This window comes from Lissotriton helveticus, chromosome 4_1 (genome assembly GCF_964261635.1).
Source record: "Lissotriton helveticus chromosome 4_1, aLisHel1.1, whole genome shotgun sequence".
Taxonomy (NCBI): domain Eukaryota; kingdom Metazoa; phylum Chordata; class Amphibia; order Caudata; family Salamandridae; genus Lissotriton; species Lissotriton helveticus.
In genome coordinates, this window is record NC_136063.1 from 15792961 (window position 1) to 15810809 (window position 17849).

At 45.3% G+C, this 17849-nt stretch overlaps 1 protein-coding gene across 1 annotated transcript in view; it reads left to right on the plus strand.

Moving 5' to 3' along the window:
- The first annotated feature begins 3323 nt into the window (after positions 1-3323).
- LOC144826904 (uncharacterized) overlaps positions 3324-17849 on the plus strand; it is a 30040-nt gene continuing 15514 nt past the window's right edge. Inside the window, exons 1-2 of the mRNA XM_078685365.1 lie at positions 3324-3516; positions 6968-7087. Of these exons, the coding sequence (XP_078541491.1) occupies positions 3465-3516; positions 6968-7087 (172 nt within the window). The 5' untranslated portion in view covers positions 3324-3464. The remainder of the gene's footprint in view (positions 3517-6967; positions 7088-17849) is intronic.

Here is a 17849-nt window from a genome sequence, read left to right on the forward strand (position 1 = left end):
ATACAGAGGTATCCCACTGAGGTCAGTGAGACGTGGAGTTGACAAGGGTCCCTGCAGTAATGGGCCATTGTTCATGTTTGATCCCCAAAGCAGGGAAGTCCATCAATGTAATGATTAGTCTACTCTGAGTATTAGCTGGGGCCATGTTAAAAACATGACCATAGTAAATGTTTGTAATAATGTGCCTAAAAGTAATGTGGAAAAAGTAATGGATAAACTAAAAAGTAGTTTATCTATTCTTCAGGACCACTTACGAGGTGAGATGGTTCTGATTTGGATGGGAGACTTCAATTGTACTATCTGTCCGTATGGTTCGTCTGACATGTGTGGTCTAGCCGAACATAAAGAGGACACTCCCACCCATTTTATTCATTCCAAATTTGGAAATGTTCTTAATAGTATGCTATTCCATTTTAATTTGTCTTATAAATGAATTATGTACCCCAATTATTCCGTTTTGTCCAACCTTTAACGGCAGGGGATGTAATTCAACGATTGATTTTACATTGCTAACAACTCCCCATGCGGCCTTGATTTCCTCATGGGAAACTCTTCCGCTTATTTTTAGTGACCACTACGCCATTTCTTTTTATTTAAAACTCAGAGGACAAAATAAGACTCTGAAAGAGAAATCTTTATACCAGCCGGTAATTAAACTGGCAACTAGTAACGGATATACGATTAAATGGGATAAGGTGAAGCCAGTTGATTTCCTCAAAAATTTGGAATCGGCCTGTCGCGAAGATTTACTTGTCTGTCTATCTCACAAAGAGGAGACATCTAAAGTTGTGAGCTCATTTATAAAAATTCAAAGTGAGATGAAGAAGTTATTAACCAAGGAACACCGACCAAACTCTAACAAACCATATGGCTGGTTTGATAAAAGCTGCACAAAAGCACATACTATCCTGAAAAGGGCTTTCACGCATCACCCAGATCCTCGCTTGTGACCCGGCAAGCCAGAAAACAATATAAAATGGCCGTTAAGACTAGGAAAAATCAGCTGAAAAAGGAGGCCTGGTCAGCTTAATGTGACGCTTCCAAAAGCAAGGATAATACCGCTTTTTGGAAAATTGTAAATACCCCTTATTTAACGAACAGAGACGCAGATATTATAGACCAAGCCATTGATGGAGAAACATGGGTTAATCACTTTACGCACCTTTACGATAAAGTGACCCCCTCAGACTATGTGAATCTTGGAACGCGGTTGCTGAATACACACTCTGATATCCTCCCACCTAGCGTATTTACGTTAGATATTATTTTTAACTGTGGGGAGGTCCTAAAGGCCATTAGCGATAGTCCTTCAGGTAAAGCTCCGGGCCCCGATGGAGTCCCAATAGACGTTTATAAAAACGAAATTGATCTGTGGGCTCCACTACTAACAAATGTTTTAAATAAAGCAAACCAACAGGGGCTTATACCCTCTTGGACGAAAGCTATAGTGGTCCCAATTTTTAAAAAAGGCAATCGCAATGACCCCACCTGCTACCGTCCAATTTCATTGCTTGATGCCCTAATGAAGGTAGCAGGTCGGATAGTTTTACACAGGATTCATTCATGGGCTGAGGAAAATGACATTATATCAAACTTACAATATGGATTCAGAACGGGGAAAGGAACAATAGAGCAGGGATTAAACCTTGCATTGACAATATCGAAATATACTCAGGCCAAGAAGGGAAACTTTGTTATTGCCTTTGTTGACCTAAGTTCTGCTTTCAATTGCGTTAACCACAATTTTTTTATGGGCAAAATTAACAGACTTGGGTTTGGACAGCCAAATTCTCCAGTTTATTAAAGAACTCTGTAGGGGAGCAGGCGCCAGGGTTCGTTATGGCAGACTGGGTGAGTGCTCAGGCAAGTTCCCCATCAATAGGTTCACCCTACTACAAAAGAACAAATAACAGTGCTGTAGTACTCAGATAGGACAGGAGCGACATCAGCAAAGAAGGCACAGATGCAGCTCAATCACTAAGCATATTGAAAAAGATCAAACAAGACTTTAATTACTTCTAACAAAATTGATTATATAACAAAAACCTTTATTGACAGCCACACATGTCTGAGGAGGGTCATCCGATAGCAACTTTAGATGTAAAAACTGTAATTGGTGACATTCTCGAAAGAAACAAAAGAAGAAAAAACACAAATCTATCTCCCTAACAAATACTTTTAATGAAACACATTTTGTTCCTGCTTAATGTGTGAGTATGACTGATATGGGAGTTGGTTGTATCCAGGGGTCATATTTCCTTGATGAATTTTGATCTTTTGATGATGTTTTCTTCTTTCTTTTTTCTCATTTTGTATTGTATATTTTATATGCTGAATTTTCTACTTGTGTAAATTATGATTCAACTGCTCAATGAAATGTAAAGCAATATAATTTCTTTGAATACAGACACAAGATAAAATGAATTATTTCGAAACAAAAGCATGAATCACTTATAAAAGTAAAAAAGGAAAAAAAGTTATTTTTATAAAAAAAGTAAATAAAAAGTTCATATCTTGTGTAAAGAATAAAAAATATAAATTAACATTTTGTGGTTATCGTTGATGTACTGTCTAAATGGATTATAAATAGGAAACAGAAGTATATCTTTGTGGAGCTATTACGGTCTTTTAGGGAAGCTAGTTCTTTCTGTGCTGGACCAAACTCATCATATAACATCAGTCTACTTGCCACACAAGCAAATACGATGGTGCATTCACAGTGTTGGTTCACCCTACTACAACAGAACAAATAGCAGTGCTGTAGTACACAGATAGGACAGGAGCGACATCAGCAAAGAGGGCACATATGCAGATCAATCACCAAGCATATTGAAGCAGCACAAATAAGACTTTAATTACTTCTAACAAAATTGATTATATAAAGAAAACCTATATTGTCAGCCAAACATGTCTAAGGAGGGCTATCCGATAGCAACTTTAGATGTAAAAACTGTGATTGGTGACATTCTAAAAAAAAAACAAAAGAAAAAAAAAACACAAAACTATCTCCCTAACAAATACTTTCAATGAAACAAATCTGCTTAGTAACCAGAAAGAAATGCTCTCTAGGTATTTTAGCAATCTCCATCTTGGGTGGAAATGCCTTAGGTTTTCTTCGAATGGTTTACCTATGAAATATATCAGGGCATTAATGAGGTAACTTACAACAACAATAAATGTCACAATGCTGCTAGAAGCCCTCAGCTGAGAAGAGCTTTTAGGATGTATTTACTCAAGAGGTGTGCATTACATCAGCTCACAAACTCAGATTTGCAGAAGGGCTCTCTCAGGAGCACACCAATCACAGTGAGGGTCATCAGTTTTTTTACCCTGTGGGCGGCTCAGGTAGCCTTGACCCCACCCCTTCTGCAGTATAAAAAGCCCTGTCCTCAGCAGTGGCTGTGTACAAGACAAGCTCAGCTGCTCCAGCCCACACTCTGCCACCCAACCTACTCCAGTGCACCATGAGGACTCTCCTCACAGCTGCGGTCCTGCTCTGCGCACTCATTGCTGGAGGTAAGAGGGCTCATTCATCCATTCATGTCCCCCACAGTCGCCCAGGAGCTCCACAGGGACAAAGTAATGATTCAGTGCTGTCTGAGAACCTCTTGAGACAGCCAGAAAGGTAGGGTTTCCCTCTCTCCCCTTTAGGAACCTTTAAACTTGTATCTCTCATTTATACCCTACTTCAAGGTAATGGTGAGTCCTGTCTTTGGCATCCAAAAGGCTCTTTTCAACCATAAAGCCCCATCCTTTATATTATGTGAGGGGAGATTCTTTACTCTTGATATGTGCTATGGATGAGCTCCCACTGAGTCAAACTAGTCTAGCTGCTAGAAGTGAACTGACTTCAGTGAAGCGTCCCAGCTCACTCTTGTTACTCTGGATTTATCAAGCCCCCTAGGATCACACACGTTGGCCATGCATGGCTTGATAAATCACATTTCAAGGGTTGAAAAAGCAACACATCCCTTGATAAATATGTGCCCTGACTCTTAATTCCAGGATACCGTCTCTGGAGACCCCCCAGCACTGCATTGACTTGCATGTCCCTTCCTTGTCCACCAGGGAGGGTCATTCCTGGATGGCACCTCTGACGGATCTGATTCTGGGTCAGTGGTGTCTAGTTAACATTCAGTTTCCCGCTTGGAGTAGTTCCCCCTTCATGTGCGCGCCTCAGAAGTTGCCTGACATGCAGGTGTTGTAGTTTGTTTTTGTTGGTGATTTATAGTTGGTAGAAGCTCAGTTCAACTGTTAAAAGTTAATAGTCAGAAAATCTTAGTGTAGGATCTATTAGGACTCTCTGACTTATGCTAGGTGACCGGTTATGTATATTGTTCGATACCCTTCGGTAGCATCTGTGGACTGCTGACCAGATGTTCACCCATCACCCTCTTTTCTCTTCCACTCAGACACAATATTTACCCCCTGCCTCTTTGCTATCTATTCCATGCTGCCCAATTCCATTCTCACTTGTGAGGTTTGGTGGGTAGAATCAATATTTAAAGTGTAAACATCTGCATGCTTTGAAATCTTTTCAGACTTCTCTTCCCCATATATATTTGGACAGGCCTAACCTGCCAGAATCTATCTGGGGAAATAGTGCGGGTGCAGTAATTATCGCACAATTCGTTATTCAAGATAAAAATGTACAACCTCGTTTGTAATTAGTGCCACAGGCAGTGTGCTATTTATCTCTGCTTAAATAATTCAGGGCTGCAGGGGTCTAATGTACAGCACCTTCAAAAATCTGTTCCTAACAATGGGCAAAAAAATGCAGAATTCGATGCATTAAGCACCAAAATCCCTATATCCGGGTATTTCTCATTCATTTTCCACCTGTCATATTTCGGCAGGTTTGCGGTGCTGAATTACAGTGGAGTGAGTGGGGTTTGAAAGTCAGGGCCAGCTCTAGGACGGTGCGACTGATGCAACCGCACCTGTCGCTGATTTCAGGTGGAGGCAATGTGGGCAACATTTACTAATTATTGGCATAGAGCAGCGATGCAAGCCTTCCTGCTCCGCTGCCCTACGTCTAAAGAAAAGGGCAGGAATGCACTGTATCTATTAGAAATGGCGTATTTGTGTCCTCTTTTTCTCCGCAGATGGATAAATGGCTGTCTAGCAACAACGGAGGCACCCTGGCACAATGGTGCCAGGGTGCCCGCATTGAAATCAGGTTGATTTTATGCGGAAGGGACACCATCCTTCACAAAGACAATGATCCCAAACTCATGATGGGGCGACCAGGGCTGACCAAGCTCGGAGCTTTTTTCATTCTAATAGGTCTGGCCTCTTTCGATAATTTTAAAGAATGGTTTGAGCTGGATCAGAGGGATTTTTACAAATACCTCCAAATAAGAGATTTTTTATATAAGAAAGGTGGGGCCAATCGGATTTGCTAATAATGATATAATTAATAAATTGAGAAGGAATAGAGTCCTATCTATACAGGTAGTTTATCATCTTTTTAACTCACGAATTAAAGATGATATGGGGGAGTCGAAACTGGAGTCTCAGAAAATCTATTTTTCCGCTCAGTCGAATTAGCACAGAATATTTTATTCCCGGTCGGACTCCAGGCTCAATACTACAAAACATGCTTCTCGCTTACATACACCCCTAAAAGAATTGCCAAATGGGGGACGGGGAGAGGAACCTTTCTCCGGTGTGCCTTATTTCAGGCAGATCTGATTCCCATCTTTGCCTCCTGCGATGCCCTTAGTAAACTCAAATAAGAGATTACCACTTTTTTTAAGGTGTCGAATGCGTCCTCTCTCCAACCTTGATAGGACTTGGGGTAGCCCAGAACACTCAGGGAAAGCTTGGAGAAGAACTGGTGTTCATCGGCATGGCAATCCTCCATTTATGTCTCGCATAACCCGGGTTCCAGCAATGTCTCTATCTTTTATTAGCAAACTATAATCTGGAAAAAGCCAAGAAGGGGATTATGCTCCCTAATAAAGGGCGATATGTACGTAAATACAATTTACCAATTCTAAAATACTGAATTTGACCGATTGGGTATTTCAGAATCGGTAAATGGTATGTAGGTATTGATTCAGTAATTTTTACCGAATCGGTAAAATTCGGTAAATACCGATTCGGTATTTACCGATTCAGTATTCCCCATTCATTCCTATGGGCCTGCAGGCCCATAGGAATGAATGGGAATTACTGATTCGGTAAATACCGAATTGGTAATAGGGGGAATACCTTCAAGGGTGGCAGGGTGTATAATTGACACCTTGTTGCACCCCTGAATAGTGCATGGGTTCACATGTGGCACACATACATGCCATAAGGGCATGTATGTCTGCCACACGGCACTTTTGGAAAAGCAAAATGTGCTTTTTCATAGGTTTTTGATATTTACCACCAACTTGTAGTTGGTGGTAAATAATGAATCCTTAAATGACAAATGCACTCACTTGAGAGCTCCCTCCATTACGGATTTGGTAATTTACCGAACCGGTATTTAAGAATCCTGTAATTTACAGATTCCTTAAATTACCGATTCTGTAAATTACAGAATCCTTAAATTAGGCCTACATCTCAAATGCCTAATACCGGTCGGTAACCCCCCAAATTCGGTAAATTCGGCCATTACCGACCGATGTTGGGCTACCTACATATGGCCCAAGGGGCCTAAACATCTGGGCACCATTGACCAGACAGATTGAGAAGAATGGGTCAATTATTACATGGAAAACAAGCAAGGATCCAAACTAAGAATAACAGATCGAGGCCAACTCCCTCTGGGGTTTTTTGGTGAGGGAGGGCTCAATCAGAAAGGGTTACAAGTGGGGGGGAAATAATGCATAATTATGATTTTCCTTGTGCTTTTTCTTTTCGGCTTCCCTCTGACTATGAATCTTAATTGTTCTGTATATTATCATTTACATTTCATTCTTAAAAAATAAAATAAATAAGAAATCTAGAAAATAAGGACTATTTTTCATTTCAGTGAATTGCCTACTTTGTGAGAAGTGTTTCTCTGTAGGCACTGCCACCTGCTCCGGTGTTTACAGTCCTTGCCCCGCTGATGTCACTCACTGCGTTCAAGGTCTCGAGAACTCTACAATAGGTAAGTGTCAAGAGCCAAAGAGTGGGTTTGTGAAATGTAGATGCTGGGGCACCCTTAATGCCGTGCACGGCTCTGCCGCAAGCTCCGGTGTGATCTTCAGCATGCTCTGCTGCTTATCCACGTCACCCCTGATGGTGATTGGTTAATATGCACTCTGTGGTTGAAATCTCTCCTTTACAGCCCACAGTTCTCGCATTACCTCAGGGTGAGGTATTTACCGCACATGGTAAATCTCTCCTATGCCTGGTTTTCAAGAAAAAAAGAAGGCATACCATCAGTAGTCCTCAACAAGCCACCATCCCTGTGATGGCTGCCATTCCTAATAGGTCTTGAATTGTGACCTACCACATTAATATTCATGCAAAAGGTCTCTTTGTGACCCATTAGATATCACTAATTAAAAAATACATGGTTCATACATTAGGAATCGCGATTACCCAATATCCATTTGGAAAAAAAAAACACCATTTGGAAAATATTGTTCTTAATGTTCCTGCATCTGGCCCTTAAGAGTCTTTCCTTGCTGCAGTTCCACTACTCCTCCACCAGGACAGATGCAGCTCTGTCAATGCATCTCATCCCTTCCTTACAGCACCTGCTCTATTCCACCACAGGGACACACACAGCTCTGTCAACGCATCTCATCCCTTCCCTACAGCTACAGCTCTGCTACTCCTCCACCAGGACACACGCAGCTCTGTCCATGCATCTCATCCCTTCCTTACAGCACCTGCTCTATTCCACCACTGGGACACACACAGCTCTGTCAACGCATCTCATCCCTTCCCTACAGCAGCAGCTCTGCTACTCCTCCGCCAGGACACACGCAGCTCTGTTCATGCATCTCATCCCTTCCCTACTGCAGCAGCTCTGCTGCTCCTCCACGGGACACACGCAGCTCTGTCCATGCATCTCCTCCCTGCATTGCAGCTGCTGCTCTGCTGCTCCATCACTGGGACACACGCAGCTCTGTCAACGCATCTAATCCCTTCCCTACAGCAGCAGCTCTACTGCTTCACTACTGGGACACACACAGCTCTGTCAACGCATCACATCCCTTCCTTACAGCACCTGCGCTATTCCACCAATGGGACACATGCAGCTCTGTCGAAGCATCTCGCCCCTTCCTTACAACACCTCTGCTATTCTACCACTGGGACACACGCAGCTCAGTCAATGCATCTCATCCCTTCCTTACAGCACATGTTCTATTCCATCACTCGGACGCACACAGCTCTGTCAATGCATCTCATCCCTTCCCTATAGCTGCAGCTCTGTTACTCCACTACTGGGACACACGTAGCTATATCCATGAATCTCATCCCTTCCTTGCAGCACCTGTGGTATTCCACCACTGGGACACACACAGCTCTGCCAATGCATCTCATCCCTTTCCAAAAGCTGCAGCTCTGCTGCTCCTCCGCCAGGACACACGCAGCTCTGTCCATGCATCTCATCCCCTCCCCACATCTGCAGCTCTGCTACTCCTCCACTGGGATACACGCAGCTCTATCAATGCATCTCATCCCTTCCCCACAGCTGCAGCTCTGCTACTCCTCCACTGGGATACACGCAGCTCTATCAATGCATATCATCCCTGCCCTAGCAACTGCAGCTCTGCTCCTCCACCACTGGGACAACACAGCTCTGTGGATGCATCTCATCAATTCCCCACAGCTGCAGCACTGCTACTCTTCCACTGAGACACACATAGCTCTGCCAATACATCTCATCCCTGCCTTGCAGCTGCAGCTCTGCTACTCTTCCACCGGGACACACACAGGTCTGCCAATGCATCTCCTCCCTGCTTTGCAGCTATGCTAATCCACCACTGGGACACATACAGCTCACTCCATGCATCTCCTCCCTGACATGCAGCTGCAGCTGTGCTGCTCCAACACCAGGACACACACAGCTCTGTCCATGCATCTCCTCCCTGCCTTGCAGCTGCAGCTCTGCTGCTCCATCACTCGGACACACGCAGATCTGCTGATGCATATCACTGCAGTGCCCCAACTGGAACACACTCTCCTTGTGCCCAATGACACCAGAATCATAACTTGCACTGTCCCTATTATTCCAAGGATGGGAAACATGCAGGTCCCCTCTTCCAGAGCATCTGACCCCTTTGCTGCCTGGAACTCCTCCTATCCCAGAAGTGGGGCATCTGAACACACTGAGCTATTGGGGCACATATTGGGCACTATTTCAGGAAAGACTCAGTGTTGGACCCGGCCTCATGGCGTGGTCCTACCCCTCCCGCATGGCGGGCCCAGGACGACATCAGCCCTCCTCCGGACCTCGGGCGGCCCCTTCTGCCCGACCCTGCACGCCCCAACACCACAGGTCCGGATACCATCCCGGATCCCCATCATCGGCCTGACCCCAGCGTAGGCCCATCACGACCGAAGCACGAGGCCGTGCCCGACTCCATCTTGGGCCCACCACGTCACGACCACGTGGCCTCGGCCCCAGCCTCGGCCCCAGCCTCGGCCCCAGCGAAGCCCAGACATCGAGGCACCAAGCTCCACCCAGGTGGTCGAGTGGCCACTCGACAGATCCCGGAGGGAGAGGAGTTTCGATGGCCCTCCAGCCGTCCTCGGACGCCTGGTATCGATCGCCCTCCGGCCTCCCTGGGCGCTGGCTCCACCCCCCTGCTGGGTGTCTGGACACCATCATCCCGGCCCCTCTGGCCCCCAGGCGCGAGGGTCCAGACATCAAAGGACCTCCGTCCTATATCTGGGCCAGCCCCGGAGTAGGACGCCAGTTGTATCCTGGACTGGAAGCCCTGCTGATGCTGTCACGGCCGACACCAGACGAACTCATCCTTCCTGTAACCTGAAGCCATCTGAGAGCCTGCTGGCGCTGCCGCGGCCTACCTTACTGAACCATCCGAGAGCCTGCTGGCGCTGCCGCGGCCTACCTTGCTGAACCATCCGAGAGCCTGCTGGCGCTGCCGCGGCCTACCTTGCTGAACCATCCGAGAGCCTGCTGGCGCTGCCGCGGCCTACCTTGCTGAACCATCTGAGAGCCTGCTGGCGCTGCCGCGGCCTACCTTGCTGAACCATCTGAGAGCCTGCTGGCGCTGCCGCGGCCTACCTTGCTGAACCATCTGAGAGCCTGCTGGCGCTGCCGCGGCCTACCTTGCTGAACTACCTTGCAAGCCTGCTGGTGCCGCCGCGGCTCGAACCTCTCGGAACCCCCCAGCTCGAGGATTGAGAGCTGTGCGTAGGGTATCCCTTCCTCCGCCCAGAGTAAGACTGTCCCGCTACCTTACCCTCCTTGTCCGAGACTTTACGGATCCCTCGATCCAGCTGTATATACTGCCAAGAACCCGCAACCGTTATTACTTATAAAAGCTTGAGAACTTGACCTCCTGTGTGGTGTCCGTTTGTAGTGCTGTGATTACTCTGCTGTACGATCCTAGGAGAGGGCCCTCATTCAGGAGGCCTCTCGATAACGCTCGGCTACTTCTCAACGGAGGGGTGGACCTAGGGGTGGTCAGTCAGACATCTTCTGCCTCCCCCGGGGTCGCCTTTCTAACACTCAGGGGTTCTGTATGCTAGCCCCCTTAGTAACCCAGGAATAGGCAGATTAGGTTGTCGGGTGCACAGTGGTCCTGAGTCCTCAAGATGAGTCTGGGCATGAACTGTTGCTGCAGGGTAAGCGAAATCCATTTCAAAGAGTCAGTTTAAAGCATTGCAATATAATGTTTATGAGGGTCGTTTGATCCATTTTGAAATTGAAATTTGTCCAATTATTAAGAGGTTGTTTGTCATGAGTGTAGTTACCCCTCATCTCTATCTTCTTCTCCCAATCATAACCTCACCAGGCAGCTGTGACTCCTGACATGGACATTTTCCTCCCTTAAGGTGTTTTCTTTAAATCCTACAAAGGTTTCCAGTCGGTTACCAGCCTGTGTGCTGGAGTGGGGCGGGGCGTGTTATCAGGTCAATCTAGAGCTGCCTTTCTGTGTCGGCATCTGGGATTGGTCCCAATGCGCATCGATAGATATGTGGAGCAGGGGGCAGCTGGGTAAATGTTGTGTCCAAGATCCCATGTATAGCGAGGTCAAGTCTCTTAGCAACATTTATAAGCAGGAACTATGCTGCTTTAGTGCTTCTGCTAGCTGAGTTTCTACTGTGGACTGTCCTAGGGCCACACAGAAGCAGCATAATCAGTCTGAGCTGTGGAAAGTGAGGAGCTCCTGAACATCTCAAGGCCTGATTGGAAAATCCTGGACTTGGAGACTGTAGACTCTGTGTTGTCAGAGCCTAGACACAAGTACCTGAAAGAGGCAGAGGATGAACCTGAGAGAGTTCAAAGGGGGAAATATGTCCAGGGGTCACAGTTCCATGACCATATCAGAGACTCCCTTGGTTTTGAGCATATAAGCCAGCAAGAAGAGGGATTTTGTTCCCAATATTGTTAATATTTTTAAATGCAGATGAGGTTCCCCACATTCCAATTATCAAAACATATTACTGAAAGAATGGGAAGATCCGGATTCATCAACCATTCCTCATTTTCTCAACAAGAGGTGCCTCTTCCCAGAATTTGATTTGAAATGTCCTCATACTCCAAAGTTTAATACCATCCTACCTTCTGTGACATCTACCTCAAACCTTGCATCTGAAGAGGCAATACTTTACGGATGTAGCAGATAACAAAGTTAAATCCTTCTTTAAGAGGTCATCTGATGTGTCTCAATTGTGATTTGAGAAAATGCATGTGCTGCTTAACCACGCTAGTCATTCTGAAGTATTTCCAACTCTTGTGATTGTAGTCAAAATGTTGGCAAATATGGAAGGGAAACATCCTTTACAACGCAACTTTTACCACGCAGTGCTTTTACATCGCAACTTTTACAACGCAAACCATTACAACGCATTGCGCTCGGGGCGCTCTAGGATAGGGAATAGATTTAATTTACTATCCAACACCTTCCCTAGTGTCCACGGGGACTGGAGTTGGAATAGTAAATTAAACGATTCACTATCCAGCACCCCAAAGCGCTATGCGTTGTAAAGGTTTGCGTTGTAATACTTGCGTTGTAACAGCATGCGTGGTAAAAGCATGCGTTGTAACGTCATACATCCATATGGAATTGTGTCTAAATTCCTTTTAGATGTCTCTTTCGATAGTCTCTGGGTTTCAAAAGGTTCAGCAGGAGCTGCATTTTCAAGGACATCCACTCCTGTTGTTTCATTTCCTCATTTATCTGGTGTCTCTCGTTTGCCTTATCTTGGTGACTGGTTGATGCCTGCTTCCTTTTTCGATAAGGCTCGGGAGGATGTCCTACTGTTTTTGATGGTCCTTCAAAAACAAGACTTATTGGTGAATTCCCAAAAGACCAAGCTTCAACCAACACAAGAGAACAACTTAATCAGAGCCTACTTCAATACCCAACTTGCTTCTGCTTTTTTACCTCCATAGAGGATTGTTGTTCCTCAGGACTTACTCAAGAACCTCCTTTCTCAGCCGATGGTTTCAGCAAGAACATGGCTCAGAGTGCACAAAGTGCAAGGACTGATGGCGGCACCAATGGCAGTGGTTCTTTGGGCATGTTTCCACCTCAAACTGGTGATGAATCATGTCCACAATTGTTGATTCCCTAACACATGCAATTGAAAGATGTTGAAATAGGTCACTCTTCAAATTTGCAGACCCTACAAAGGGGGCTAGTGTGGGTCTATTTGGAAAGGGTGTATGTTGGGTCCTGATTGTAGCATACTTTGTAGGATCCTGCTATCTGAATGGAATAGAATGTGGTTGCAGGATATGGTATAAAAGGAAAAGGCAGTTGCTTGCCGGTAACACATACATAAAAATAAAAATTATGATGGACGGAATTCTGAAATTGTCAAACACTCACCCACAGTCACAGATCTGGGTTAAATCCATTGTTTGTTTTGCTCCCCATCCCACTGCTGTTTGGACCCAGGCGTGTGCAATTCAGTCTTGACTCTGCTCCCCATGAGTACAGTCCAGCCAGACAGCCAGGCCAGGTTCATCTAGACCGGAAACAAGCATCCTGGGACTGGTATCAAGGGTGTCACCCTTCATCAACTAGGTTAATTTAAATCAAGTGGCATAGAGAAGATGGAATCCATGTCTGGACATACCCTTCCCACCCAGGGTGATTATAGAAACACAAGAATATAATAGATAGAATTTTGAACATTGTCAAACATTCACCCCAAGGCACAGATCTGGGTTAAACCCAGCCATATGCAAATCATTCTTGACACTGCTGCCCGTGGAAATAGCATAGACCAAACTGCCATGCCTGGTCTTCCCTGGACCTGAAACAAGCTTCCTGGAACTGATTTTGGGGTACCACCCCATATCTGCCAGTATAGCTTGAATCCAATGAACATGAGACCACGGTTGGCAAATCTTTCCCACTTAGGGCATCTATAGCAACACAAACAACACAAACAATACAGCCCTGCCAGTAGTACCTAGAACATCAGGAATTACCAAGATTGGCTTTCCTGTGATCTTTCCAGACTTTTCATTTGTGACGAGCTGGGCTACAGTCCCATTGTGGCTTTGATCTGCAGTAGCAGGTAGGGGAGGCTAATACCAGCTGGTCAGTTCCTGCCCACAGAATGACAAGAGCTTCTTCTCTAGGCACTGCAACCTCGAGTACAAATCAGGATCCTCCACAGGAATTTCCAGATATGTGCATAGAGCAAGCGAGTCCCGGTGCCAGTGCTTTCCCTATAAAATGTGATGTGAGGAGATTAACACCACACTGCAGGCAGCGCCATCTTGGATTGGGAGCTGACATGTTTCAAAGTCAGTGCACAATGGGCCAATTTGCATCACACGCAGTTGAGCGGACGCCGAGCACAGTTGTGCGCCATCTGGATCAGGCATTCTGCTCTATAAGGACGAAAGTTTAGAGCTCCTTCTTTGATTGGGTGCTCACCGTCATCAAGAGCCATCTTTTATTGGGTTTCCACTTTATACATCTGGACATCAGGTGCCACTATTGGGCGTCGGGGCGCGCGTAGCACTGTTTTGAGGGAGCATTGATACATTAGGCCACTGTGAGCACATCCTTTGGTGATCTGGGCAATCATCTCGTCACGGCTCAGAAATGGACACAATGACAAAGCTTTGAGGTGACAAATATCTCTTTGGGTGAGTCTGATGAACTTCACTGGAAGTGAGAACTCTACATCACCGGTGGTTTACACACCTAAGGTGAACTCTACTACAACAGTGAAGACCTGGGGTTTCTTGTGAGTCACAGATACAAGCAGTGGTGTGGCACCCATTTGCTTACATACTGTTTTGAGTCTTCCCCTGGGAGGACATTTACACTTTCACCATGTGTTGGTAGCAATCTGTTAGGCTAATTTCCTTTGTACTTTGCCATTGTGGTATTTGCACATCTAGTAGGAGTATGTGTATTCCAGTTTAACCCTCTTATTGGAAATGTAGTAGTGCCAAACAAGATGCAATTCAGTTTAGTTTCTCCTCCTATTTCCTTGTCCTCCCCCTATAATCCCCTTGTAGAATGGGAACCCTGGTTTGAAGGATTTGAAGCATATCTAGAAGCCATTGAACAAGTATTTACACAGAAATGAAGCTCGCTTTATTGCGCCATTCCTTGGGTACTGAAGAGAGGAAAGTAGAAAAACATTTACCATTACAAAAGTGATGGGTGAAGGTGATGCAGTAAGTGAATATGCCTCTGCCATTAGGATGACGGACAGGCGGTTTAGGAGAACATGGAATGTCATAATAGAGAGGCATAAGATTTACATAGGAAAACATTTACCTCGTGTACTGGTGGAGAGTTTCATAAGTGATCTCAGGGTGCTAGTTGCAATGTGATCAAAAAATGCGTGAGGATGAGATGATACTGAATCAATTGGAGAAAAAAGAAAAATAATTGGAAAATTCAGGAGAAATTGTTAACTATTGATATTTTACCTTTTGAGAAAGCTGTGGAAATAGCCAGGAGTGAAGAGACAACAGCAGTATACAGGAAACAAATAGCCTTAGAAGCACAAGTGCATGCTGTGGTGATTGAGAATGTGTTGAAAAAAAATGGTGTGGAAGGATTTCAAGAGGTGATTAGAGAGAAACTTGGTAGGGTAAATGGCTTTTCCTGATGTTTTGTCTGGAATTTTGATGCATGTGTGGTTGTGCATAAACCTAGACGTGTACTCCTCCTTATCAAGCCCATCGACGGTTCGTAATGGCCATTGCCTGTGATGTTAACTAGGAAAAGCAATGAGATTCTGAGGAATGAGAGAATATGGGTGGATAGACAATCCCTGCCCAATATCACTGAGATGTTGAGTTCCTTGAAGGGAGCTAGGATTTTTGCGTTAAATTTGTCTTCGGCATATCCCCAGATTACATAGTGAGAGTCCCCATTTGACGTCCTTTGTTACCCGTGGTGGAGCAGATAGATGTAAAAATTTGGTTTGACATCTGCGATTTTCCAGAGAGCTGTTGAGCTGATGATCAAGAGTGTTTCCCACGTAAAGTGTTTTTAGCACTATACTTTGTTCTTTTGAAGAGTTGAAGAGTTACGTGACAAAACGTTGGGAGTAGTTTTGACCATTTTGAAAAAGAGTGGTTACTCTGAGGGCTAGTAAGTGTAGGTAACCAAAGTAATCAGTGGATTATCTTGGTTATAAGCGGTCGACCTAAGGTATGGAACCAAAGGAGAATTATGTTAAAGCAATTAGGGAGTTTCCTGTACCAGAGACCCAAGATTAATTGCATTTGATATTTAGAATGCTATAATTCTATGCATATTTCATTCCCAACTGTAGTGAGATAAACATCTTATGAGGTCTTGTTGACTGAGAACTTAAATTTGGAATTTGATTCCATCAAAAAGGAGTTGGTGAATACGATTCCCCTTAAACAGTTTGAAACACATGAACTGTCAGGTGTGTTGACCAATACCAGTTAGCATGGTTTGGAGGTAGTTTTCTTGCAGGTAAGGAAAGAAAGAGAACTGGGGTTAGCTTTTGCTTTGTGTGCCATCTGAGGTTATGAGTCAACCTACTCTGTAGTAGAACGTGAGATATTGGCTAGCTGGCGGGGCTTGGAACACTTTTGAAAGTACTTGCAAGGAACAGATTTTACCTTTCGCATGGTTCATAAACAGTTGATTTGCTAGTTTACAATTGAGGGGGCCAGCAAAGCAACTTCGTGCATTGCCAAAAGGCATTATAGGCGGCAAGAATTTCAGTTCCATTTGGAATACATACAAGATGTGAAGAATATTTTCATAGGTTGTCAATTAAGGAGGAAGGGGAGGTGAAGGATATGCTGCCACTTCACCCATCACACATACAGGAGTCGCAGAGAGCAATGATATTGAAGAAATTTCCTCAAAACATTTTTTTATCCATATGCATGGATTTGCGGATCCACTGCGGCGCTCATCACAGCTCCCTTGTGATTTGGCAATGGATTTTCAAATCCTGCCTTAATGAAAAAAACACCCAGTCACACACCCAGACACAGTACTGCCAGTGGACAATATCCTGCGCCAGGACTTGCCCTCCCGCCACCTGACAGTACACTGCTAGGATATCCTGGGCCAGGACCCCGGACATTGAAACAGTTATATCTCCTCCTCGCCACGATCCACCAAAGGACTATTCACCTGCCGATACTGCCACTTCTCCTGAGACAAATAACCCTCCGGCCCACAAGACCAAGACTACCCTGTATCCTGCTCAACTCCCGCTCACCATCACCACTCGCTCCATGGTTGTTGACTTCATCACTGAAACACAGCTCAACCCCTCCTCGAAACCTGACATCACCACCGCCACTCCCGAAGGCTACAGGATGATACACCATGACTGCACCAACAAAAGAGGCAGAGTCATCCCCGTCATCTTCAAGAAAACCATCAGATGCACCATCACCAATAATGTCTCCACACATCTCATGGAACACCTCAACTTCCTACTACCAACTGACATGAAGATCACGATAAGAGGCACACTATCCTACAGACCCCAAGAACTAAGAGCACTTTCTGCTACGCCATCCCAAATCTCATCACCTCCCCTCCAAGCAATTGACTTACATCACCAACTCCTACTCGGCAACTCAACTTCCACATTGACGAACCCAACAGCGCCAACTCCATCGCCCGCCTGGAGAACCTGAACAGCATCTGCCTCAACCAACGGGTCACTGAACCCATGCACAAAGCTGAACACACACTCAACACTGTCTTCACGTCCAGCAACAGATTTGAATTAAGCCACACGACAGAACTCACCTGAACTGTCCACACCTTTGTACACCTCACCCTCCCGGACGCCTAATCGCCTGTAAACCTGGGGCCTCAACAGTCTTTGACCAGGCTGTGCAGAACTTTGCCCCCTGGATCATCGACTGTACCGACAGAGTCACCCAGCTGAAACCTACAAAAACAAATAAAAGCCCAAAACATGCCAGCTAGTTCATTTCAAATCTCAGGACCTCGCTGACAGAGCTGCACACTAAACAATCCCCCAGCAACTATCACGGGCACATCAATGAAGCCACGAAAGCAGCCATCACCACCCACATCAACTCTTCTTGCAACCATACAAAGAAACTCTTCAAAATAGTCAAATATTTCTCCAACCTGACAGCCATGGAAAATGACACCCTCTCATACTACTTCCACAGCAAGATCACCAACATTTACAACAATTTCAACATCCAACCCGCCACCATCAACCTAGATGAGCTCATCTAACCAGCAAAGACCAGCCAA